At 52.4% G+C, this 24,437-nt stretch overlaps 2 protein-coding genes across 2 annotated transcripts in view; both read right to left on the reverse strand.

The window, feature by feature from the left end:
* Chrna3 (cholinergic receptor nicotinic alpha 3 subunit) overlaps nucleotides 1–3,472 on the reverse strand; it is a 30,849-nt gene extending 27,377 nt beyond the window's left edge. The window contains exons 1-4 of the mRNA XM_023712551.1: nucleotides 3,409–3,472; nucleotides 2,231–2,370; nucleotides 2,100–2,144; nucleotides 857–966 (exon numbers count right to left, since the gene is read on the reverse strand). Coding sequence (XP_023568319.1) covers nucleotides 857–966; nucleotides 2,100–2,144; nucleotides 2,231–2,370; nucleotides 3,409–3,472 — 359 coding nt within the window. The remainder of the gene's footprint in view (nucleotides 1–856; nucleotides 967–2,099; nucleotides 2,145–2,230; nucleotides 2,371–3,408) is intronic.
* Nucleotides 3,473–6,385: 2,913 nt separating this feature from the next.
* Nucleotides 6,386–21,610, reverse strand: Chrnb4 (cholinergic receptor nicotinic beta 4 subunit). The gene is made up of 6 exons (XM_004628887.2): nucleotides 21,552–21,610; nucleotides 17,574–17,722; nucleotides 12,372–12,416; nucleotides 12,162–12,271; nucleotides 10,177–11,146; nucleotides 6,386–6,605 (listed from the first exon to the last, which is right to left on the reverse strand). Exons 1-6 carry the CDS (start codon nucleotides 21,604–21,606, stop codon nucleotides 6,465–6,467), a joined length of 1,470 nt encoding a protein of 489 aa, XP_004628944.1. The 5' UTR covers nucleotides 21,607–21,610; the 3' UTR covers nucleotides 6,386–6,464.
* Nucleotides 21,611–24,437: the final 2,827 nt, after the last annotated feature.

The raw sequence follows: 24,437 nt of genomic DNA on the forward strand, positions 1-24,437 counted from the left end.
CAGAGTGAAAGGGAAAATCCTGTGGCCCAGCTAAATGCGTCTTGTGTCCTGGTTACAAATACAAGCTGCACAGAGGAAACGTTGCTAAATTCTGTGTTTCTTTGGGGAAAAGGTATGCAAAGGCCTTCTGCCTCTGTACTTCCTGCTTGCTTATCCCACATAAGGCGAAGACCATCAGAGATCAGGACCTGATACTCTGGGAATGATCCTGATCAATGCCTGCCAAAGTACATAAATAGATCTCCCTCCAAATCCTGGGTGTTGATTTGGTGTTTCTGCTTGACACTGCATATTAACTTTAGAAAAGACAGTGAAGAGCACAGAGAAGGAATTCCAAGTACAGGTACCATAGTGCTGGTCCACTGTCTAGGTACAGTGGTCCAAAAGCCTGGACCCCAGCTCTGCCCTTCCCCCACCCACCTTTCATCCTAAGAGGTGGGAGTTGGGGGGGGCACTCACCCTGCCCTGTCCCTGTCTACACAGAATGGATGACAGGCATTGCATTGGATCCCCCACCCCAGACTCTGTCACAGTCCCCCCCCCCCCCCGGTGCCCAACAGTGCAGCCAGTGAGGTCACCCTGGGTTTTTCCTGACATTGCCCTGCCTGTCTGGGGACTGCCTGACTCCAGCTCTGCGCTCCAGACCCTAAATGGCCTTTGGGACACGCTTCAGTGTCATTTCTGTGATGCCCTATACATCATTCCCTCTGGAGCCTTCTGCACATTCCTGCTTTGTGGCTCAGTAGTGTCTCCACACCTTGACATACAGTAGATGCACAATAAATGCCTACAGAATGAGTATACCAGCTACACTCGGTGGGGAGAAGGGAGGAAGGGGTGGGCACGGGCCCCTTACTTGTTGTACAGCACAATGTCCGGTTTCCAGATCTTCTCTGCGGGTACACGCAAGAACTCCACGCCTGCGTAGTCGGAGGGATTCCATTTCAGCTTATAGTCAGTCCAGATCTGGGGGGCGGGTATGGTATCAGGCTCAGCCCAGCTACATCCTACCCCATTGCAGGTCACTAGGCTACATCCTACCCCATTACAGTTTAGGCTGCAGCAGGGGACAGCAAGAGGCTGAGCCTGCAGGTCCTTCCTGCTCTCAGCAACACCTGCTCTATCTGTGAGCAAGCTCAGCACCATCCATCTTTGAGGACTGTTAGTGAGAGTGTTCTCTGACCACTGCTGGTGCCAAGTGCTGCTCCCAGACTTCTGCACCAGGTCTGGGCACAAATCTCTAACCAGGCCCCAAGAACAAGGTGCCTTTCAGGCCTGAGAGGTTCTGGGGAAGAGCCAGGAGCCCACGTGGCCCCAAGAAGTGGCTGCAAAGCACTGAAGGGGACAGAGGTGAGGTGGCGGAAGAAGGAGTAGGTGTCATTGAGCATTATGGGGGACAGGGTCTGTCTTTGATGGTCTCCAGGGACAAGGATGTGGGAGCTGGAGGAAGGATCACCAGCAAGGTAGTCACCAGCAAGCCTGAGTACTGTGTTTTTCAAGGTAGAGGGACAGGCCAGAAAGCTCAGCAGACTAAAGCGCCTGTTTCAGCACAGCACAGCGGCGGGGGTTCGATCCCTGGCATGTTGTGCTGGCCCCACCTCCGGGGCACGCTGAGCTGGTGATTGAGACTGGGCACGGTGGCGCGCCTGTGATCCCAGCGCTTGGGAGGCTGAAAACAGGAGAATCACCACGAGTCTGATGTACGCGGTGAGACCTTGTACACCCTGTCCTAAATTCATTTAAAAAAAAAAGAAAAAGAAAAAGAAAAGAATGAAGGTAGAAGCCTTCTGCGGGTAGATACGCGGAGGTCTCACTCTGAACAAGAAAATTCAGTTTCCACCCCTAGAGTGTTTCTGGCATAGGGAAGGGAAGAAGCTGGGCCAGGGCTCCAGGCCCAGGGCTGTCCCATGTGGTAACATGACTATGGAGAGGGCTCTCTGGCCATAGACGGTGCATCTGTGACTAGGGGTGGCCAAGTGACTGCACTGCAGAGTGTGGGACCCGGGGTAGGACCTCCTCAGCGCCTCACCCAACTTGGTTCCCACCCACACATCAGGCAGTGGCCACCAGGGGGCAGCTGATGCCGAGCAGCCTCTCACCTGCCTGAGCCACAGGTTGGTCTCCATAATCTGGTTCACTTCGTCCTGCAGAGAGATGGAAACAGACAGATGCCCGCACGGCGAAACTGTTCCGGAAAAGACCCCGAGCCCGCAGCCAGCCTCGCACTCACCACTTTCACCAGCTGGGACATGGACACCTCGAACTGGATGATGACCGGGTTGGATACGTTAGCCACAGGCCGGATGATCTCGTTGTAGTCCTGGAACAGGTGCTCAAACAGGCGGTGCTCGGCCTCGGAGGCGTGAACCACTGGGAGGGGTGCAGCCTCATCAGCCCCAGGACATTGCTCCCCGCCTCTCCCCCGGGAACATCTTCACTCCTCAAGCTACAGACGGAGAGACTGAGGCCCCTGAGGAACAGGGTTCTGCCATGTCACAAACACTTGGGATAACAGCCTGGGCTCTGACGCTGGACAGAAGCAGAAGCAAATCTGGCCGCCCGAGAGCCGTGAGAGCTCGGGGAGGCTTCAACTTGGCTGAGCTCCAGTTTCGGTGCCGTCAAGGGAATCAAGCACACACCAGCCTTGAGGGCTGAGTCAGTGCCTGCTATGGGGTCTGGTGCTGTCACCATAAGGTGTAGTGCTTCCGGGACGGAAGGAACCCCTGGTAGGCCCAACAGGGTCCTGGCCACCCCGGGTTCCCGCCGAGCTAAAGCTCATGCGTGGGTGCCCATGTCTACCCGGGGTCTGCGTGGGCTTGGCTTTCAGCCTGTTTTAGTACCAGGGCCTCGTCCCTACTGTTCACGTCACTTGACCGAGCCCTCCTCCCTCGGGAGCCCGCGACCCTTTGTTCCCAGCCCAGGGCTGCGCCTCTCTGCAGATCAGACGAAGAGGTGATGGGGCCCAGGGAGCGACGGGTCCTGCAGGGCTTGCAGGGTCGCGACCCTCACCCTGCTCCCAGGAAGAGGGGCGCGGAGGGGCCCGGGGGGGCAGCACCCAGGGCTGGGCAGCGTCAAGAGCTGAGTTCTTCGGCATCCATCCACCATCCCGGGGCCGCCCAGGTCACCGAGGACGCTCTGAGCTACCCGGTCCACCCTGACACACCCCAGTTCATCCGAAGCCTGACGGGGCAAGAGGCACGGGAGCCACTGTCGCTCCGCGGCGCCCGGGACGAGTCCCCTTGGTCCCAGCTGTGACATGGGCGCGAGCAGACACTGTCCCGGTCCCTGCCAACGAAGACCCAGGATACCTGCTTCCTTCTCGGGAGCCGGGGAGGGGAGGGACAGGAGGGGGCGCCCCCCGGACCCCGCACCCCGCGTTCCAATCTGCGTCCCCGGCCCTCGCGGTACCTGGCGGCTGCAGCAACAACAGCAGCAGCAGCGCTAGCTGCGGCGACGACGAATAGACGCCCATGGCGGGGACGGCGGGACCGTACGGACGGACGGAGCAGACCCGTCTGGCCCGTTTGCTCCATCTGGGTCAGCACAGCCTGAGCCTAGGCTGCGCCTGCCTCCGGCAGAGGGGCGAGTGGGGCGGGGTTAATGTAGGAGGGGCTTACAGGACTCGGGGCTAGTATCCGCGAGGCAGGCATTGTGGGCGGGGCTCGACCCGGGGCTCCAGCTCCCCCCTCAGTGTCACCACAGACTGCCCCCAAGGCCCTCTGTCCCTGAGTCCCTGCATGGCTCCCGCGGGCTGAGGCCCTGGTTGATGTGCTTTAGCAGTGGTGGATATTTGAGGTGACGGGTTTCTGCTTGGTTTTAAGTCGTATAGTTGAGGGAGGGGCAGGTGTCTGGAATCAGCATAACAGTTGTGAAGAGGTGAGCCCTGCTCAGCAAGTGGCTCTGTTCTGCGGTTCTCTCGGCTTAGAATATGTTTGAAATGCTCTTTACTAAGACGTAGAACTAAAGAAAAAGAACTTAACAGGCTTGACGCAATCAGAGGGGATCCGGCGCCCCATGACCCAGCCGAGCATCCTCTGCTCGCTGTTGTCTGCAACCCTGGGGTCCCTGGGCACCTGAAGGCATCCTAATGTCTGTGGGAGGAAGTAGTCACCCCTTGTCACAGTTCCCACAAACGGGCAAAGCCTTCAGCACCCCCAGAAGGGCTGCTCACTATTTACACTAAAACACCCACCTCCGGGACAACAGCATTCACCTGATGTTTTCCATTAAAAGGGAAAGAAATCCCCTCTGTCCTGTGGGAATCTGAGCATAAAGCCCTTATTGTGTGTCGGATGGAGAATGACCAGTGACACGCCCAGGGCGGACATGGATGGCTAATTATAGGGTACATCTGGGTTCACTGTCTTTGTTGGGAAACAGTGAGGGACTGGGTGGCCTGTTACACACTTAGCTGTCTCACTCCACAGCATTGTAATCATAGTCACTTCCCTGCAGGCAGCATGAGGGGCTGGGCTGAGTGGCTGATGGACAACAATGACGTACATGTCACCAAATCTCTCTTTGTCTCAGGCAGCATTGCTTGCTTGTTCTCATTCTCCTGGCAAAAGTTCCTTCACTTGGAAAATTTGGTCAGTTGCCAAAGGACCTGTATCCAGAATATACGAAGAACCCTCAAGATAAAGCAATTGGCATAGCTGGGTACAGGCTTATCCTAGGAAGTGTCTCAGGTGAACTATGGTGAGTCATTCTAAAATACACTGGATCATAATCATAAAACGGGTGGATTGTGATATATAACTTATACCCTAATAGTGCTTAGTAAATTCAGCAATTACAAAACTACAACCTAATTTTTAAAATGGGCAAGGACAGTAGAGACACTTCCCTAAAGAGGATGACGGAAGGAAAACAAAGTTCCATATCCCTAGCTACGAGGGAAATAAAAATAAATGAAAACCAGGGTTCTGTGCCCCGTCACACCCCGGACTGCTGAGATAAAACAAATGTGGTTGATGCGGAGTGCACAGAAGGTGTCAAAAGGTGTCAAAGGGACAAGACTGCTCAGACTTTTCCAGACTGCATTACCACTCCGGAAAGTTTCATGTAAGGTTACCCATCCCCTGATCATATAAGGCAATGGTCACATGCTGAGTGTTTATGTAGAGAAATGGACATTTTTGTTCATACAAATCCTGTAAAATTGTTTTTAGCTCTATTCACAGTCGCCCCACACTGGAAGCAGCCTCCGTATGCAGCAGCCCTCTGGAGAAGGCACTGCCCAGCGTACCAAATGCCACCTTTTGGATTCCTTCAGCATCCGGGGTGAACCTGGTGAATCTGAAAGACACTAGGCTGAAGGAAGAAGCCAGGCTCCAAGGTTTGCAACACTGTAAGATTCCACTAAGTGGCCATCTGGAAGACCAGCGATGGAGAACAGGGAAGTGGTTACCAAGACTTAGTGAAGAAACAGTAGGGGAAGCAGCAGATGATGGATCTCCCCTGGGTTCCAGTGTGTTGGTTACACAAGTCTACAAATGTGTTATAATCAGAGAATTGTAGGTTAGAAAGTCAATTTTATTGTGTGATAATTTTTAAAAAGAGAATTTTTTTAAATGTTATTCTCCATCCCACAACATTCTAAGCACGGGAAAGAGTCTGTGTAGGAGGAACTGACTCCTTTGGTGGGGGGTGACAGACCTGAGCCCATCTGATGGACAGGCAGGAAATGGCCAGTGCTTCAAAGACCTGGAGGAGGCAGGCACTCCCTCCAGGGGGTGGGGGCTGGGGACAGAGGAGGGTGCAGGAGCTTGAAGGAGGAGTAGGAGCCGTCTGTTTTGTTAACACATATTTATTTCGCACCTTCTGGGTTCCAGGCTCTGTCCCAGACCCCTGATCTCTGGGGCACACACTCTAGGGGTAAGATGTGAGTACGAAGCAAGCCACCATTTAAGGACTGCTGTCACTGAGGGGCTTGAGGCTGTGACGTGGTCATGAGAGGCTGCTTTAGGATGAGGGATCAGGGAAGCCTCTAGGAGGAGGTGGCATTGGAGCAGAGGACAACAGGAGTAAGCCCTAATCAACAAAGCTGTGGAACAGAGAGTGAGGTTGGGGAGCAGGAACAGCAGGTGCAAAAGCCCTAAGCCAGAGAGGAGCTGGAAGGCAGGCAGAGAGCCCCGTGGACAGGAATGGAGGAAAAGGCCTGGCATACAGCAGGTGCTGCTAGTATGCACAGAGTAAGGGCTGTTGTATCTTCATGTAACCCCACGTCCCACGGGAGGAATTCACCTGTCTGAAACTCCCCCACCTGGGCTCAATCAAAGGCATCCAGAGAGGATAGTGCAGGACCCCATCCTGAGCCTCTCGAAGCCGTGGCTTGTTTGATGGTCACATAGTCATTTGGCTCATCAGCTGTGACCCAGGAGGAAGCAGCTCTCTGTGCACCTGACAGCACATGTCATCCTACCCCACCACTCAGGGGGGCTTGGACATGCTGGACAGGCAGCCTAGGGTTCCTCAGGAGGTGTATGGGTCTGGAAGAGGGGAGGCAGGAAGAGCCCCACGGTGCCCAGGACACACACGAACACGAACACCCACAGGAACAGCCGGTCCACCACCATGGCCACATACTTCCAATCCTCAATGACCTGTGGGCAGACAGAGGGCTGGTTACGGGTGCTGTACTGGGGTCCTGACCTCCCTGACTCAGCCCTTGGCATTCAGGCAGGGCCCCTGGAGGCTACACATGGGATTGAACTATGCACCAGTGCAGTAAATTCCGAGTCTTGGGCTGGAATCAGATGGAAACTCTGTGTCCCTCTGGACTCCACCCAAGAGCTACCAGGAGCTTGGGCTGTACAGAAAAGTTAGGACTGCCAGCATGCGCATAGTAGGGGCTGCTGTATGTTCATATCACCCCAGGTCTGGCCTGGGAGGAATGGGGTCATGAATCCACCATAGTCCTTCTGATCCTGTGGGTCCCCAAATCCAAGGATGCCCAGGTCCCTCACACAGAAGGTGGCACCATGTGCTCATAAACTGCACACCTTCATTCACACCGATCCCCTCGACATGCTTGTGACACCAGTGCACTGTAGGTGCTGACTAAATAGATGTTATGCGGCATTGTTTAGGGAACAACAAGAAAAAAGTCTGCACATAGTCAGTACAGACTTTTTTTCTGATTATTCTCGATATACTGCTGAATCTATCAGTGTAGAACCAGACGACAGAGAACTGCTTATGCCACCAACTTACAATTAAAAAACCCAAGCTGGCTATAAATAAAGGGGGCTAAAGCATAATGAGTGCAAGGCCCCTTCTTCCTGTTTTTGGCACCAGCCGGTTCAATGCAGAGCAAGAGCTGGGGCCCCCTTACTTAACTAGGCTGGGCACCAGGCACTGGTAGAGCCACCTGGATGGAGATGGTGTTCTTTAATTTGTCCAATTCCATCCACAGCAGTGCCTGCTATTTCCTATAATTAAGATTCAGCCTCATCATCCGGCTCTCTCTCTATTATCCTCTCAGGCCCTTCCATGGGGAGTGACATTGGCGGAGACCCTGCTGGCCTGCAGAGATGTTGTTGCAGATGTGCCTGCGTCCTTAGCTCTTAGGCGTGGTGCCCAGGGAGGCCTAGCATCCTGCATCCTGAGTTCCCCACGTCTGGCCTAGAAGGCTCCCAAGTGGCTCTGAAGCTGGAAACACTGGCAACATGAGTGCATTTAGCCAACACCAGTGACCCAATTTTGTCAGGAGTCCATGGTGTGTGTCTACCCTACAAGACAATTCCCGTTTCAAACCAGCACCCCAAACCCTATCAAACATGCCAGGCACCCAAACCTGAGATGAAGCAGCACTTCAAAGTGCTCCCCTCAGTCACACCTGGATTGCCTGGGTCTCCTCTTTACAGCCCCAGCTCCAAATGGTGTGTGTGTGTGTGTGTGTGTGTGTGTGTGTGTGTCCCATTTTATAACTGCATGCTATTTGCAGTCACCAGTTAATCACTGGGGATAGAGAAGATGTTGGAGATGAGGAGCAGTGCCTGGTGCTGAGGGGTGGGTCCTTCATCCCAGAGGGGGGACAGGCTTCTGCAAGGACATAGGAGGTCCATTAACCAGTGTGCTCTAGGCAGAGCCAGCCCCAGAGAGACTAGGATGGTAGGCATATCTGGCTGTAGAGTCTGGCTTGCCAGGCTCCAACTGTGTGACTGGTACAAATCAGGAAATATTTCCCAAACACACTATAAAGTGGGGCTTCTAGGGGGGTTAGAAGTGAGGCACAGCTGCTCCTGGCAGAGCACCTAGTGTGAACTGGGAGCTAAGTGGCTGCTGTTGGGTCTCACAGTCTCATCCTACCAGACTCCTTCTCCAGAGGCTAAAATGAGCATGCTCAGGATGGGTGCCTGCTCTGACAGGACAGTGGGGTGGGGAGCAGGGCAGGGCCAGTGCTTTTCAGCCTGGCTTGTACCATGTGCATCACCAGGGATCCAGTTAGAAATGCAGCTTCTCCTGAGGTTCTGGCTCAGCCTAATGGGCTACTTTCAATCTTATTCTATGGTTCTGGGTTAGCCTGCAGGGTCCCAGTATGCCTGTTAATGTTTGGGAGCCAATGCCTTAGGTAATGTTAAAGTCTGGATGATTTTCAACTAAAAAATAGCCTGACCAAGCCAGGTGTGATGGTGCCTGCCTGTAATCCTAGCAATCTAGGAGGCTGAGGCAGGAGGAACACAAGTTGGAGCCTGGCTTAGGCAACCTAACATGAGACCCTATCTCAAAAAAAAAGAAATGTTAAAAATCTGGGGATGTAGTTCAAAGAAAAGGCTCTGGGCTCAATCCCCAGTACAATAAGGAAAAAAAAAAAGCACAATCAAATCAACTTGTCAGAAGGTGAAATCCTAAGAAGGTACTTCTCAACCTAGAATGTGCCCAGAGGTCCTATTATCTGGGGTGTGCCTAAGACGGCTCCTTCAGTTTCTGTCAGGGGCCTGCGAGTTTAAGCTTCTAGCAAGTCGCAGACAGTGCTAATGCTGCTGGCCTGAAGACTATCGCCTCAGCAGTGGGGGTGCAGATGAAAACCTCATGCCCTAGATTCCTTCTGTTCATGGATCTCCTTCTGCTTCATGTGACATGGAGCTTTCCGGGCCTGTGCTTTTCCAGCCATGCTAACTAATGGACCACCAGGGCTTTCCCCTGAGAGTACAGCCAGTGAAGAAACTGCAGCATGACAAGAATGAGGAAATGTCCTCTTTTCTCCATGCAGCTGGGTGGGGGAGACAGCACACTGTGCTGTCTGTCAGAACCTGTCCGGAGGATCTGCTCTGCTCTGTGTGGAGTGGAGACTGTGCACACAAGATGGCTTTTGTTTTGAGGATGAAAACAAGTGCAAAAATGTTCTGTGTTCAAGTATGAAAGCTTCCTAGACCTCCTGCTTACTCATGGCTTTGGCCTATGAGTGTGATTTTAATCTCATTTTAGGGTATCTTTTGTCACCCACTTCACCATTTTTTTCTCTTTCTTTCTTTCTTTCTTTCTTTCTTTCTTTCTTTCTTTCTTTCTTTCTTTCTTTCTTTCTTTTCTTTACTATTTCTTAGCTGGTAGCAATTATATTTTACCTGATGGTCCTGACCGCCTGAAAGCTATAAATGCTTGCACTGTACCCAACTACCTACATCTCGAAAGGCTGCAGTCTCCTCAGCCTCCGCGCCTCTCCTCTTCTCCGGGCCAGGGCTTTCTCTAGCACCCAGCCTGCCTGCGGTGGGCAGATGGTGAAGTCATCACACTAACTAATGGCCCCAGCTACAGTCAGCAAATGGGGACAGGTGCTGGCAGTAAGTACCCCAAGTCCCTCAGTGGGTCATGATGCTGGTCCCTGTAGGCCGTGGGGCTCTCCATTGCAAGTGTGGGGCCCACAGTGGTGTCCTGCTGATGCCCTATAGGGCTTATTTCCTGTCCCTGTGTCACACTGTGCATCCCAGGGTTACCTCTCAAACTACCTGCCCCCCGCAGTGCTATCTCAGGTCTGCTTTTGGAGAACCCAGAACAAACACAAAAAGACCGTCATGACTTCCTCCTCCTGAAGCTATAGGAGAATGCATTTCAGATGTGGATTCTTTGGTGGATGAGTGTAAAACTGGGCACCTATGAACTAACTGCAGGAAAAGGCAAACTTACTGAGTCCCATCCCTGAGGAAGGCAGGTGGGGTTGGGCTTGCCACTTACACTCTGGTCCCGATCGTCACTCTCCATGTGCTGGGCAATGAAGCTGACCCCCTCCAATGCTTCTCGCACGTCCTGCCCAAACTTCCCAGAGGCTCTCAGTCGGAAATCCCTGGTGATGCCCGAGGTGTGGGAGCCAGCCGGGGACTTGGGACCCGCCGGGCTACGGTTCACAAAGTACATGGAGTTGCTGTAGAGGTTGGCCGAAGCAGCAGCGGCCTCAGTCTTAGTTGGGTGTGGCTGGCCTGGCTGGGGAGCCTCAGCCAGGCTGCTGTCCAGGCCCAGGCGCCTCATGAAGAGGAAGGTGGGTAGCTTGTACAGGAAGCAGCGCTTGACCCAGGGCGCCATGGTGTGTGTGCTGGGCGAGCGGTGGTGCACGTTGAGCACGCACACAGTGGTGACGATGGAGAAAGTAACCAGCACCATGGTGAACATGAGGTACTTGCCGATGAGGGGCACGTCGAGTGATGTGGGCGGCACGATCTTGGAAATGAGCAGCAGGAAGAAGGTGAGTGCCAGCAGCACGGAGATGCACAGGGTCATCTTCTCGCCGCAGTCGGACGGCAGGTAGAAGACAAGGATGGCCAGTGAGGTGATGAGCACGCAGGGCACAATGAGGTTGATGGTATAGAAGAGCGGCTTACGCCGGATGATGAAGTCATAGGTGATGTCCACGTAGGTGGGGTCCAGCGGGTCCACCACCCTCCGTCCCGGCAGGGCCATGATGTCCCACTCTCCACTGGGTGTGAAGTCGTCCATCCTGGCTGTGGGTGCCATGAGGACCATGTCGATCTCCGTGTGGTCGTAGGTCCAGGAGCGGAACTTGAGCGTGCAGTTCTGCTGGTCAAAGGGGAAGTGCCGCACCTCAATCTTGCAGGCACTCTTGTAGATGGTGGGCGGCAGCCACTCAATGCTGCCATTGGAGTAGAGCACCACGTTGGTGTAGAGGGATGCCACGTAGGTGCCATCGGCGCTGGGCGGGGACAGGGTGTGGGGAGAGCACTGTGAAACCCAGTGAGGCAGCTCCCCACGGAACACCCTGGGGATTATTCCCACCAAACATCCATGGACACCCATCCATCCCCAGGAAATGGGCCCGCTTGGCTTGATGTCTGGTGGTGAGATGACCTGAGATAACCTGAGTCCACACACATATCCCCATTTTACAAATGGAAAAATGAAGCTCAGAGAAGTTACATTATTATTATTATTATTATTATTATTACTATTATTATTTTTGTTTTACATTATTTCTTTTAAGATCAGAAAACTAGTAAGTAACGCAGTTGAGTTTTGAATTCAGGGGTATTGAATTCAGGTCTGTCTGTCCCTTAGTTACATACTTATGTTTGAGGCACAGTCTTTCTGAGTTTCCCAGGCTGAACCTCTGGATTCAAGCAACCCTTCTGCCTCAGCCTCGTGAGTAGCTGGAACCACAGGCACGCATGCCACTGTGTCCAGCTTCATTTAAATACCTTTACTCATTTCATGCTGTTGCTGGTATAATTATAACCCAGGGAGAGTCTTTCTAACTCCTTCCACCTACCTAAGTATTTTTTGAGATGAAACCTGGCTGTGTTGCCCATGCTGGTCTCAAGCAATTCTCTTGCTTCAGCCTCCTGAGTAGCTGGAACTGCAAGTGCATGCCACAGCACCCAGACTACCTCTTTGCATGAAATAAGGCAGTGCTACTCAATATGGACTCAGGCTCAGAAAGACAACAGAAGACAAGCAGAGCTGGATTAGCGTCAGAGTGGCCCTGGTTCCAGCTGGGCCTGTGTGTCAGACAAGGCTCCTCTCTGTGCTGGGCCTCCAACTTCTAGTCTCAGCTGAGCTCTGACTCTCAGCCCTGCTCTTCTTCTAGTCTGATGGGCAGAAGCCAGAGACGCCAAACAGGTACAGGGGTGGAAGGGACCTCAGTGTCCCCTAAAGGCAGGGCCTGCAGCCATGGCCACCACCCAGGCCCTTGCTCCCCTGAAGTAACTCACTTATTGTAGAGTACGATGTCTGGCAACCAGACGCGCTTGGCTGGGATCCTCAGGATGTTCACGCCCTCATAGTGGGAGCTGTTCCAGGCCAGGCGGTAGTCTTTCCAGGCCTGAGCACACAGCAAGGCTTTTGTCACTCACAGGTCTGTCTGTACCCCAGAGTAGCCCTCAGGAGACATGCCTGGGCCAGGGACACTGCAGGGCACTTACCTGCTTCAACCAGACGTTGGTGGTCATGATCTGTTCTCGCTCATTCTGGGGAAGGAAAAGGGGCGATGAGGAGCATCATAAATGGCATTATCCTGCACAAGGCTCCTGGATTGTGGGTGACTGGCTGCCACTCCAAGATCTCTTAGGTGGCTCAAAGGCATTTCACACTCAGGATGTACAGGAGAAGTTCTTGGTCTTCCCCAAGCCTGGCGCTGCTGGCATCACCCATGGCACTGTCCTGTGCAGCTAGCTAAAAGCCAGGGAGTGGCTCTGATCCACCAGCACGGGCTACAGACTGATTTCCACCTGCACCTCAAATCTGTTGGCTTCTTTTCATCTTCCTTCCACCAACGTCTGTCACCTGGACCACTGCAGCCACATCCTAACTAGTCCTGGGTCTGCCCTGGTCTGACCAGTCATTTCTCTACACAGTCACTGGGATGGTTCCTGTAAAATCTGTATGGACCATGAGGCTCAGGAGGTCAATACCTCCTGCATCCCCAGCATATCCAGTGCGAAGTCCCGCTCCGGGTCTACTAGGCTCATTTGCTCCCCTCAGTTCCATGATCTGCATGAGCTTGCACCTCAACATGCTCCCATGTGCTCTCCCGCAGTGGCTACGCTGGCCTCTGCTCCACTCCTAAAACTCACACACACACAACTCTCCCTGTCTTCAGGTTCAGAATCATTCCCTTATTAGAGAAATCTCCGCAACTCCCTACATGAAACAGCCCCCTCCTCCCACTTATTCTGCCTTATTTGTCTTCATAGAGATTGCTGCCACTAGGCAACATCTACCTTTTTGTGTATTAACACTACCTCCCATGAGAATCTAGCCTTCCATGAGACTCCAAAGACCACAAGCAAGGATGACATCATGAAGAGCACCTGGAATGGGTCAGATACCTCATGATCATGTTCAGGAAGAACACAGGAGCCTGAGGCTCGGGACCTGGGCCATTTGCATCTGTCTCTCACCTGGACCACACCAGACCTCTGCACTGGCCTGTTTCTACTCTTCACACCCTCATCCCCCTACTACACACAGGCATACACAAGACACATGCGTACATATGCATGCATACTCATGCATGTACATTCACACATGGGAACACTACTACAGACATGCACATACACTACACACATGTATACAGGCACACATGTACACATGTGTGGACACACATCTCTCTCTTACTCTGCAGCCAGGATGTCCTTTCCTAACGCTCGGCCATTTCCTGTCTCCATCTCATCCTTTGCACTCAGGATCTCCGTGGAACTCCTCTACAGATCCAAGCCAACTGTAACATCCCATCTCCCTACTCCAGCCTCCCTTCCCATCCCCTCTGCTGCACCCCTGGCCTCTTGCTCTCTGCATGTGTCCTGCACCCCTTCTCTGGCCTTCTCTCATCAAGGTCACATGCAATGTCCCAACTTCAGTCAGGGGGACATTTCTTCCAGGATCCTGTTTTGAGCTCTCGAGTAGATAAGGGCCTCAGCAGGACAAATGCCAGATGCTAACAACAGAACAGAGCATCACAGACCTCAAGGAGAAGTCTGTATCCCTCTTGTGTAACATTTGGAACAGACAATGTGGTTCAACTGAGAAAATCCAGGTGTCTGAGTTCCTTCCAGGTTCTTCTCTCATACTTAGAGCAAGACCCTCATATAAGTGACTTGCAGGCAATACTGGGGCTCCAACCGCACCATCTACATCCCAGGCTACTGGAGCAGGGGCACCGAGTGTGTGTGTGTGTGTGTGTGTGTGTGTGTGTGCACATGCGCATAGGGCTGTGTGCCAGTGATCTCATTTTGATTATTTAGGCCATTTACATGTAATGCAGCTACTGACCTACTGGTGGTTCTTGATTTAGAATGGTTCAACTTGCGATTTTTCTCACTTAACAATGAATTTATCCAGATGGTAAATACATCCTTGACTTATAGCATTTCTGATACACAAGGAGCTTATGGGGACACAATCCCACCTCAGATCAAGAAGAATCTGTATTTGGGTTTAAACCTGCCATCTGTTTGTTTTCTGTGTACTGTCTTCTATTTTCTCCACTTGTGTTATTTGTTACTCCATTTCTATATCGACATGCCTCTTCCTTCAGTAGTTGCCCTCAACACTGGAATATACACTATTTGTACTATTGGACTATTTGGAACCCAATATTTCCAGAACAAGCAAGGACTGTAGAATGGTCCAACTCCAACTATGTTCCCTGATTTTTGGAACTATGATTGTCATGTGTTGAGTCCTACATGCAGTACAATTAAAACCTTGCAAGACATATTTTACTATTTTATAGTATTGATATCAGCTTAATCTACCTGTCCATTTACCTTCTTTGTAATATGGGATCATTTTCCTAATGACAACAGAATAGCCTTTAACATCAGATCTTCTGGGATTACCTTTTTTTTTCTTTGCCTGAAAATGTCTTTACTTCACCTTCATTTTTTCTTTTTTAAAAATGTATTTAGTGCAGGGTCTACAGGGTCTCACTGCACAGGCTTGGACTTGTAGTGATCCTCCTGTTTTCAGATTCCCAAGCGCTGGGATTACAGGCGTGCATCACCATGCCCAGTCTTAGTCACTGTTTCAGAGCTCCCTGGGGGCGGGGCCGGCACAGCAGGCAGGGGGATGGAACCCCAGTCGCTGTGTCTGCCTAAGCAGATGCTTTAGTCCACTGAGCTATCTAGCCGGCCCCTTCACCTTCATTTTTGAAAGAGACCTTCAAAATCCTGGTCCAATTCTAGATTTACAGTGTTTTTCCTGTACCTGTTCAAGAGTATCACTCAATTTTGTGACTTGAGCCTGGCAGATCTAGGGTGCACCCTTTGATGAGTTTAAAAAATGTGTTAGCATTGGAACTTGGCTCCTTTCAGGTATGGAGCCTTCAATCCCTGAAGACTGCCTGTGTCTAGACACTGCCTCTCACAGCCCTGCTCCTCTGACTGTGCCCAAGGGAACAATGCTCCCCACCCCAGGTCCACGTTGGAAGGCCCACGTGTCTCCCCCATTTCCAACTCCTTGTCTATTTCTAGAAACTTCCATCACTTGGGTGCATGCCTCTAACTCTCTCTGTCCAAAAACAAAACCTGGAAAAAGAAAAGAACTCCCCCACCCCATTCCCTGATGGACACTGGCTTTACACACACACTTTAGGGAATGTGACTGCTCTCAATCATATGCACTGGGGCAGGGCCAAGGCTATGTCTCCTCTCCTCTGGCAGCCTCTTCACCCAGGAGAACCCACAGAGCAGCCACCTGCCTGTTCTCTTTCCCTGGGGCAGGAGCTGGGCTGGAGCACCCAGAGCTGCCCATGCTGGGCAGCCACACTCAACATGATCTGGCATGGACTGGCCTGGAGCCCTGTGGCCCACAATCTGCACAAAGCAAGGAGAGGGTCAAAGAGCACAGGGCCATGAGGCCTGCCTTCCACATTCCTGGACTAGGCTCCCCTGGCCCCAGGAGGGAGCCAGCCCTCACTCTGGCCAGAGCACTGTAAGTTTGAAAGCCAAGTTTGTGCAGGGCCAGTGGTGCTGCAGAGAGGAGGGGATAAGGAAGGCAGTCACCTTTCCAGGGCATGCTGTGCCTACTCATGTGACCCCCATTGGAGCTGCTTCAGGGGCAGGAAGTGTGGCAGGCACATGTCAAGGCATCTAACTGGCCAGAGTCCCTTGAAAACCTCAACTCAGGACAGCAAAGGGAAAGGAACTTCCCTGCCAACCCAGCTTGCTAGAACCTGCGTCCCTGCCCACATCTGCACACTGAGACCAGGCATCCTCCCTGTGGGTGCTGTATCCTTGCCTCTTTTCCACACCTGGCTGGGTCGTCACCTCCCTGGCTGATTTTGCCCTACATGTGGGCCTCTGCACCCATCAGCCTCCCAGCCTGGTTTCCATCTCTCCAACAAGGAAGATGTATATGGGGCTCCCTGGAGAGCAGGCCATGGAACAGTCGGTTTGGCTGTGAGAACAAGGAGAAGCCACCATGTGTTGGAGAGCAAAGCCCCTGATAGGTTGGCTGATGGCCACCCAAGAGTCACCTACCCCCATTCTCCTTTGTTAATAAAGGGTGACTTCATTTGCCATCCGATTGCCATTGACCCAGTCTCCTCACCATGCACCAGCAAACTGAGGCCAACTATGAGAATTCTACTCCTCTCACCAGTAACTGGGTAGGCTTGGGTGTGGGCCAGAACCCTTACCTATAATGTGCATAAGGCCACCCAGGAGATCAGACTCTGAGAAATTTTTCTGGCTCAAAAAGGAACCCATAAAAGGTTTTGCATTTTCCTGCCATGGCCTTTGTTGTGTGAGGATTTTATGTTTGGAACAGCTGGCTGCCATCTTGGGACCATGAAGAGAAAATAAGAGACCTGCAGGGTCATGACATCACTGACATCTGCCTATGGTCCTGCCATCCTTAAAAGTGTGGCCTGCTTTCTTGTTATGAGGTAACAGATGTGTTCTGATTGTGTTAGCCACCCTTAGCTGGATGGTCTGATAACGTCGAAACATTTTTTATTTTTATTTTGTTGCCGAAGCATTTTAACTGACGCTGAGATCACAGATTCACATGAGGTAGTAAGCCATGGATCAAGACTGCACGAGAGGTTAGGTCATTCCCAGGCAAACGAAGACAACTGCACATGCGCAGATGCAGCCAGCATTTGTGGCTGAAAGACTCAGAACTCAGAGGCAGAGTCAGGGTCCTTAGGGTTGACACAAACCCCTTAACTTATGGATATGGAGAAAGACTAGGTCTCAAGCGAGCAGAGAATACAGCTTGGTGACCTAAGCCTGGGAAGGGAGTGGAGGGAGGGTGGGAAAGGGGTGCAGGACTGCAGCTGGAGAAAGAATAATGTCTTAGTGGCATAGGTGTGGTTGACAACAATTAACCGAATATTTAAAAACAACTGATAGAACTTTGAATGTTCCCAATACAGAGAAATGCCATCCTGTAGACTATAGATGTGCCACTACACTCCTATGGCATGTCACACTGTATCATGTACATATCATGATATTTTTTTAACAAAAGATGAACAAGCTGAGAAGTCTGTGCAGAGCCAGAAGCTCTGGTTGCCCAATCCCCGCCCTACATGCAGATGTGGGTAGCTGGGGGAGGGCACGGACCTCCTGGCCATCTCCAGAGCCCTGGTCTGGGCCCTCCACACCCTGAACACCTACCACGCTAATGAGCTGGGCCAGATACAGCTGCAAGTGGATGGTGATGATCTGAGAGGAGCTGGTGGCTGGGCGGATGAGCTTGTTGTAACGGGTTTTGTTCAGCAGGTCATCCATCAGCCTCTCCTCGGCGTTGGCCAGGCGGCTGTCTCCTGCAATTCACACAGGCAGACCCATAGGCCCCCATCACCTCCATTGGTGAAGGGGACATGCATGAGAATGGTGAGAATGGGTACCTTCTTGATGGCTGAGGCAATCGGGGTGCAGCAGGCCACCTCTCCTCAGGGAACCTCAGACTGGACACAGCCACAGCAGAGCTCAGCACCTTTCCTGCCGCCTCCTCCTCCTCCTGCCACTGCTCCCCCCACGTCCAGACATCCAGTACCAGACCTGGGCACCTGCTCCTCACTGTGTCACCCATTGCACCCCAGGTTCCTTAGTCTGTCTGCCCATCACCACTCCCACAGCCAGGCTCCAGCTCACCTCCCAGCTCCTCCTCAATGGCCTCCCCACCTCCCCACCTCCACTTGGCTATCCACACAACCCACGGTGCCAGGGTGATCTTCCTTCCACAAACTGGATCAATATTCTTTTTGATCTGGGACCTTTTGGGGCTGAAGACAGAATTAAAACCCAAATGTTTTAGTTTGTCATTCAAAGCCTTCTGCCCCTAGCGCTGGCTTCTCTTTATCAATCTGATTTCCTCTCCCCTCTCCACTTCGGCCCTGTCAGTACACTGTGACCACACTATGGCTTACCACCCCCCAGATGGCTTTTGGGTCCTTGGGCACACCATTTCCCCTGGTTGCACTGCCCAGTCTACCCAAGTCAGCTATCTGAGCATCTTTGTGCAGGCACCATGCTATGTGCCAGGAATTGTTCCTTCTCTCAGAGAGCATACAAGGTCCCTTTGAGGCCACATATGGAGCCGTCCCCTGGCTGCTGATCTGGAGCTTACAAATCCGGACGCAGAGTCAAGACTTGCAAGGAGCCTGAGCCCCAGCCCCCGCCCTGCCCCTCCCCCAACACCTCCCATCTGCTCATGTCTCGCTTTCTCAGGGGTCTGGGGTAAAGGTGACATTCAAGGCCTTGAGCTTCTGTGCACTGTGTCAATGTAGAGTAGACTGGAGCTTGGGAAGAGGGACCTTGGAGGTCAAGGATGCATAAGCAGGACAGGAAAAGATGGGAGTGGACACAAGACAGTTGTCCACAAACGTTTTAATATGTATTATATTTAAATCAATCATTCTAATCAAGCATATTACATACACATATGTACATAAGCATTACATTTTTTAATAAAAATGTACAGGTGGAAAAAAAAAGATGGGAGTGGACAGAGAACACGGCTCAGGGGCAGGAAAGCAGATGGGAGAAGACTGAAGGGGGTGGGACACTGGCCAGGGGCTGCCTAGATCACTAGCCCCAGTGTTGGGTGCCATCTTCCCCCAGAGCTATTTGCTTGTTTTACTAACCCCTCCCCTCTGGGGAGAGGGGAAACTCAGGGCCCAGGGCACCCCAGGGAGCAGGTCTGTGATGGCTCCTGGTTTGCTGCTGGGCTGGGCCACAAGACATGGGAGTAGCCTGCACTTTCCAACTCACTGCCCATCTGGAGCAGATGCATTATTTAGAGCCTGGTGAAGATGCTCCCCACGCACCTGCTGCCAAGTGTCCTCCCCCACCTGCCCGGGGCTCTCCATGGGGTTTCTGCAGCTGCCTGACCCAGATTCTGAGCACTACTTTGAAAACTCACCTGGGGGCCAGCCCACAGCCAGGCTGCACCTGTTTGCCTTGCATAGGTATTCCTGTTTGGACTGATCCCTGGTCCCCTAAACAAGGCTGTGACCTGCCCACACGCACCTGGCTTGTCCAGGGTAGCTCTTGAGTCAGGGGGAGGCCAAATCCCAGGGTCAAACTGGGCTCACTGGGTTCCCCACAATCCAGGGTGCTTTGAAGGCTGTGGGAGTTCATGAATAGCTCCAGCCCCCCTGATATGTTCCTTTTGTTCCTCTTTGTCCACCTCTTCTTAGACATCCAGTTTTCCCAAGGGGTCCTTCTCATCTTAAGGACCAGTTATGGCCTCCAGAGTTTGAAATAATTTCCTCAACCTTTTATATCTTAACTGAGAAAACAGACTTAAAGGAAGAGCTTTTCTAGGATACCAGTAAATCAGCTGGCCAGGTCCAGGAGCCACTCTCATATAGAGGCCCTCTCTGTCCCTGTGACTTGTCCTAAGGGAGCAGTGTCACAGCAGGCACCTGTGTTTGTACTTGTGAATGGTGGGTGGGTGCCCAGAGGTAGGAATGTCCAGCTCCGCTGCTGCTAGGCCTCTTGTCCCCAAAAGTGGAGGAAGGGCCCAGAAAGGCAATGTTCCACCTTCCCAATTGGCAGCCTAACACCTGTGAGGCTTGTCAGGCTCAAAAGGCCAAGGACAGGTCTTTTACACTCCTGGTGAGATTACAGGATGGCCCCAAATGGTAGAAACTACTGAGTTTCATCTCCCCAGGAGCTCTGAGTTCAGGCTCTATGGTTAGGCAGAGAAGCTGCCACCAGGGGTCAGCCATGACCCAGTGATTCAGGTGAGGAGAGGGGCCCAGACTGGCCTTGGGGCTTGGAAAGGCCTCTATAGGGAAAGGATTAACAATCTGACATGCAGCCACACAGGAATCCTAAACCATGCGCTCCTGATCTGAAAAAGCATATCGGACCCAAACATGTGATGACACACCTATGATTTTGGAGCAGGTCTACAGAAAGTAATCATCAGCAGAATCCCACCAGCCAGTGGACACCTGGAAGGCAGGGTTGTCGATGGGTGCTGTGTGTGAGGGCACAGGGAATTTGTGTTTATGGGAAAGCAGCTGTGGGTTTTTAAAAAGTTGAGACCTTATATTTTACAAGGAGCTCCCTGTGTCTCATCAGCACTTCTCCATCCTAAGGATAAACTATCTGGAGGTGTGAAAGCAGGCATTAGAATCCATTTCCAAAGACTTAGATCCCTGGAGCCTATAGTAGGGCCCATGACCCTGCATGGGTGATGTGGGATACAGCTCCACCAGCCAGTTAACACACTGCCACTGGCCCCCACAAGGGTCGCACATTAGCAGGCAGATCCTACGTTTCCACAGATCAAAGGGGAAATCGAGGCTCAGGGAGGGGAGAAGAAAGACACAGGGCCAACCAACAAGTGTGGCAGAGCCACACCTACTCACCCTCCTCTGGCAGTCTTTGATAACAGGGTCACTTCCCTATAGGAAATGTCCCCTGACCTCCAGCACCACCTGTGGCTTCTGCCAGGGACAGAGGCAGCTGGGTTCCTGAGTGAATGGGCCCATGCAACAAGCTTGGGCCAGGGAACACCCCAACTCCAGCAGGAGTCCCCACCAGTGTGAAGGCTGACTGCCCAAGGAGGACTTGCAGAACCTCTTTCTTGGTGCCACTCTCCACCGTGCTGCCCATGATTGGGGAACAGAGGTGACGGTGCCATAACAACCTTTTTTTGGGGGGGGAGGATTCAGCACCAAAATGTAGGAGCCTCCAAGCGCTGGAGGAATGAAGCAGCCCTTTTCTCTGCTGAGTCTCCCCAGGGTGCTGGTGGGGCCCTGACATGGAGCAGCTCTGTCCAGGACAGGGACAGGCTGGGTGTGCTCACTCTCACGGGTCCCAAAGACGCCCCGAGGATGACCCCCAACCTCGTAGCCCTCCACGGCGCGTCCCCCAAATTTCACAGATGCCGGGGTCCATCCTCCAAACCTATCAGACACCTGGGCTAGTCCCTCTAACCTGCAAATCCCTAGCCTGTCGTTCAAACCTTGCAGTCCCCCGCCCCGTTCCCTAAACATCGCAGACCCCGGACCGTCCCCCCAAGCCTCGACTGCACTCGGCCAGTCTGCTGGGACACGCTGTCCACTGCCTCCCCACCCCCAGTTCCCGCTTCGGCAATGCTCCGCTGCCCCGAACCCCCTCCCCGGAAGGACTCACCTCGTCCGCACAGGGCGAGCAAGGAGAGGAGGACCAGCGGGGGCGCGCGCCGCATGGCGGGCGGGGTCGCTGGCGCGGGGCAGCCGAGGGCAAGCGAAAAGCGGGAGTCCTCAAAGAAGTCGGACGATTTCGGTGGGCGGGCTCTAGGACCACGCGGAGAGTCCCACACACCCGCCCGCCGGGCGACAGGAGCGAGCCCCGCCCACTCGGGGCAGGGGGCGGCCCTGGAGGCGGGGCTCAGGGAAGGGCGTGGCCTGATGAGGGGCGTGGCCTGGAGGATTGGGTTTGGCGATCCCGGAGGCTGGGGCTGCCCGGCTGGCGTGGACTAGGAGGGACAGGGGTAGGGTACCCCGAGGCATCTGGTGATGCCAGGACACCCACTCAAGGGTACTGCCCAGTAAAATCCTGGCTACTTAGTGATGCTTAAGTGCCTAGCAAAGGTCAGGAGGGTAACATCCCTCAGGGTCACCTAGCCCACTAGCAACTACCGAAGGTGCAGAGACATCCGCAGGCATCCTTCCTTCCCTCTGGAGGGAAGAGGATGGAGGGCCAACTTTCTGGGTGGCTCTGGATGAGCGCTGGAACTACTTGCTTTCTGTGCGTGGGCTTGGGGACAGCACAGAGAAAGTGTGCGTGACCCCCCCCCCCCCCCGCAAGTCTGGATGCCAAGCATCTCTGGGGGCTGCCTAGAGCCTCAGGGCTTTCCACTCTCCACCCACCTCCTCCTCTGCCTGGCCCTCAGAGGCCATACTGACAACCCAGGAATAGGTGGGAAGGGCAGGATCCAGGGAGCGTCGCCTCTTCCCAGGCCAGGAAGTCTTGCTTTCATATTGTTTCCCCCAGTGTCTGCATGCTATACCCTGACATGTTGGTCTATGATCTTAAAAATAAATAAAATAGGGGCCGGGAAGATGGCTCAGTGGAATAAGCAATTCCCTGGCAAGCGCAAGGGCCTGAGTTTAATCCCTGGTTCCGCCTACATAAATAAAATAAAACAAAAATCCCAGCTGTTGAAATGATGCTGACTTTCCCTTGGGGATGGTTTGAAGATTTTAGGTTTGAGGCTTTGCTCTTCTCTAAACTTCAGCAATAGTAGGCAAGAGCTATAAAGTAAATTGAAAAAGACATAACCAGGCCCCAAATAAGATCACATCTCCATGAGTCAGAAACGAAAACTAGAGGGACTAGAGGACAAAGCTGGAAGCCAAAGGTGGTGGCTGATCCTATAGATGAGGGGGACTGAAAGACTTGGCTTCAGTGAACCCTAAAACCCTGAAACAGTGCTGGGTGCAGGGAGCCTGGCCCCAGTGGGTCTTCCCTGGTATACAGGAGCTTGAGGATGCTATTGAAGCTGGTGAGTGGAAGTGGAAGTCGTGAGGGAGGAAGAGAAAATGCAGTACCATCCACACAAGCCACACTGGAGCCAGGGGAGATGTTCCCTTAGATATTCTTGTAAGGGGCGTCCTCAGAGATGGGGGGACAAGTCAAGGATGCAGATGCTGCCTTCAAGGTCCTTCCCTAACTAACCTGGGATAGCTTGAGCATTAAAATAAACAGGGGTGACTGGTGAGATAGCTCAGCCGACTAAAGTGCCTACTTAGGCAACAAGCTTAGGCAAGGGCAACGACCAAGGTTCGATCCCCCACTCCATGCACCATGCACCACATGCCACACCAGCCCACCCCCAAGACCTGGGGAGGCTGAAAGCAGGAGGATCAATACAAGTCTGAGATGTGTAGTGAGGCCCTGCAACAACAAAATACATTAAAAATAAATAAGATAAAAGAAAAGAAACAGGGGAATAGTGATGAATTACAATTCAATAAATAAAATAAGAATCTATTCTGGAGTTGGAAGTTTGATGAGAAGTGGGATGTTTATAGAATTTCTAAGTACCTCCACACATAATGCTTATTCACTATAAGAGGAGAAGAATTAATCCTACAGAGACCCTGGCAGACACCATTGTGTAGATGGGATAAAAGCACCAAAGTTGTTTACATACTAATCCCAACATCTGTGAATTCTTCTTCAGCAGAAGGAATTGTGCAGATGTGATTGGTTGGCTGGGAAGATGTCCTGGATTATAGGGTGGCTTAGTTAGAGGACTCTGTAAGACGCATGCATGGGTGTCAAAATGGGACAGTGAAACATGAAGAGGGAAGGAGGCTCCTAGTGGCCATGAGCGAGGATACCAAGGCCGCCTTTGGGACTGCTGTGGCTTATACACGGATGTCCCTCAGAGCCTTTCGCACCTCTAGGTTGGGCTTTTGGAAGGTGATGACAGCCGACCTCCTATTAGAGCTGGGGCCTGGGGAAGGCTGGGCATAGTGGTGCAGGCCTGGAATCCCAGCACTCGGCAGGCTGAGGCAGGAGGATCAATGCCACTACAAGGCCAACCTGGACTACAAATTTGTTCAAGGCCGGACTGAAATGCATAGTCAAACCCGGTCTCAAAAAGAAAAAGAAAAAAGCATGTTATGTCTAAGACGTTTGATATTCAGACAGATAGTGAAGTTAAGCTCAACTGCCTCTGTTATAGGGTAATAATATCATTAAGCTTCTCTTCTGGAGGGTTAACAACTTAAGTTTGCAGACCAAAAATTAGAGAAAAAGAAGGGCTGCAAGGACAGCCAACATTTTGGCACTAGCCTTTCAAGGTCAGTGAGGACTCAGGACGTAAGAGAACCTGTACTGTAACATCCTGTAACTCAGTGATGTCCCAAATTTTCTGATCAAGGAGATTATGGGGCCACAGAGGAAAGTGATTGACCATGTAGAGTGTGCCTAAGGAGAGTCACATGGAGAGAAAACATTCTCTCAGGTTTTCACAGAGAGCAAATTGTTCAAGCAATGGCGGTGACTCATCCACATGACTGACACTGA

This window comes from Octodon degus, unplaced genomic scaffold (assembly GCF_000260255.1).
Source record: "Octodon degus isolate 3935 unplaced genomic scaffold, OctDeg1.0 scaffold00026, whole genome shotgun sequence".
NCBI lineage: Eukaryota > Metazoa > Chordata > Mammalia > Rodentia > Octodontidae > Octodon > Octodon degus.

What these genes read in the sequence shown, in the direction of transcription:
- Chrnb4 (XM_004628887.2), bottom strand. Translation starts at nt 21,606, where the DNA reads ATGCGGCGCGCGCCCCCGCTGGTCCTCCTCTCCTTGCTCGCCCTGTGC. An exon ending in TGGCCCAGCTCATTAGCGTG is followed by an intron (nt 12,417 to 17,573) that starts GTAGGTGTTCAG and finishes TTCCTTCCCCAG; the next exon opens with AATGAGCGAGAACAGATCAT. An exon ending in CCAACGTCTGGTTGAAGCAG is followed by an intron (nt 12,272 to 12,371) that starts GTAAGTGCCCTG and finishes CTGTGTGCTCAG; the next exon opens with GCCTGGAAAGACTACCGCCT.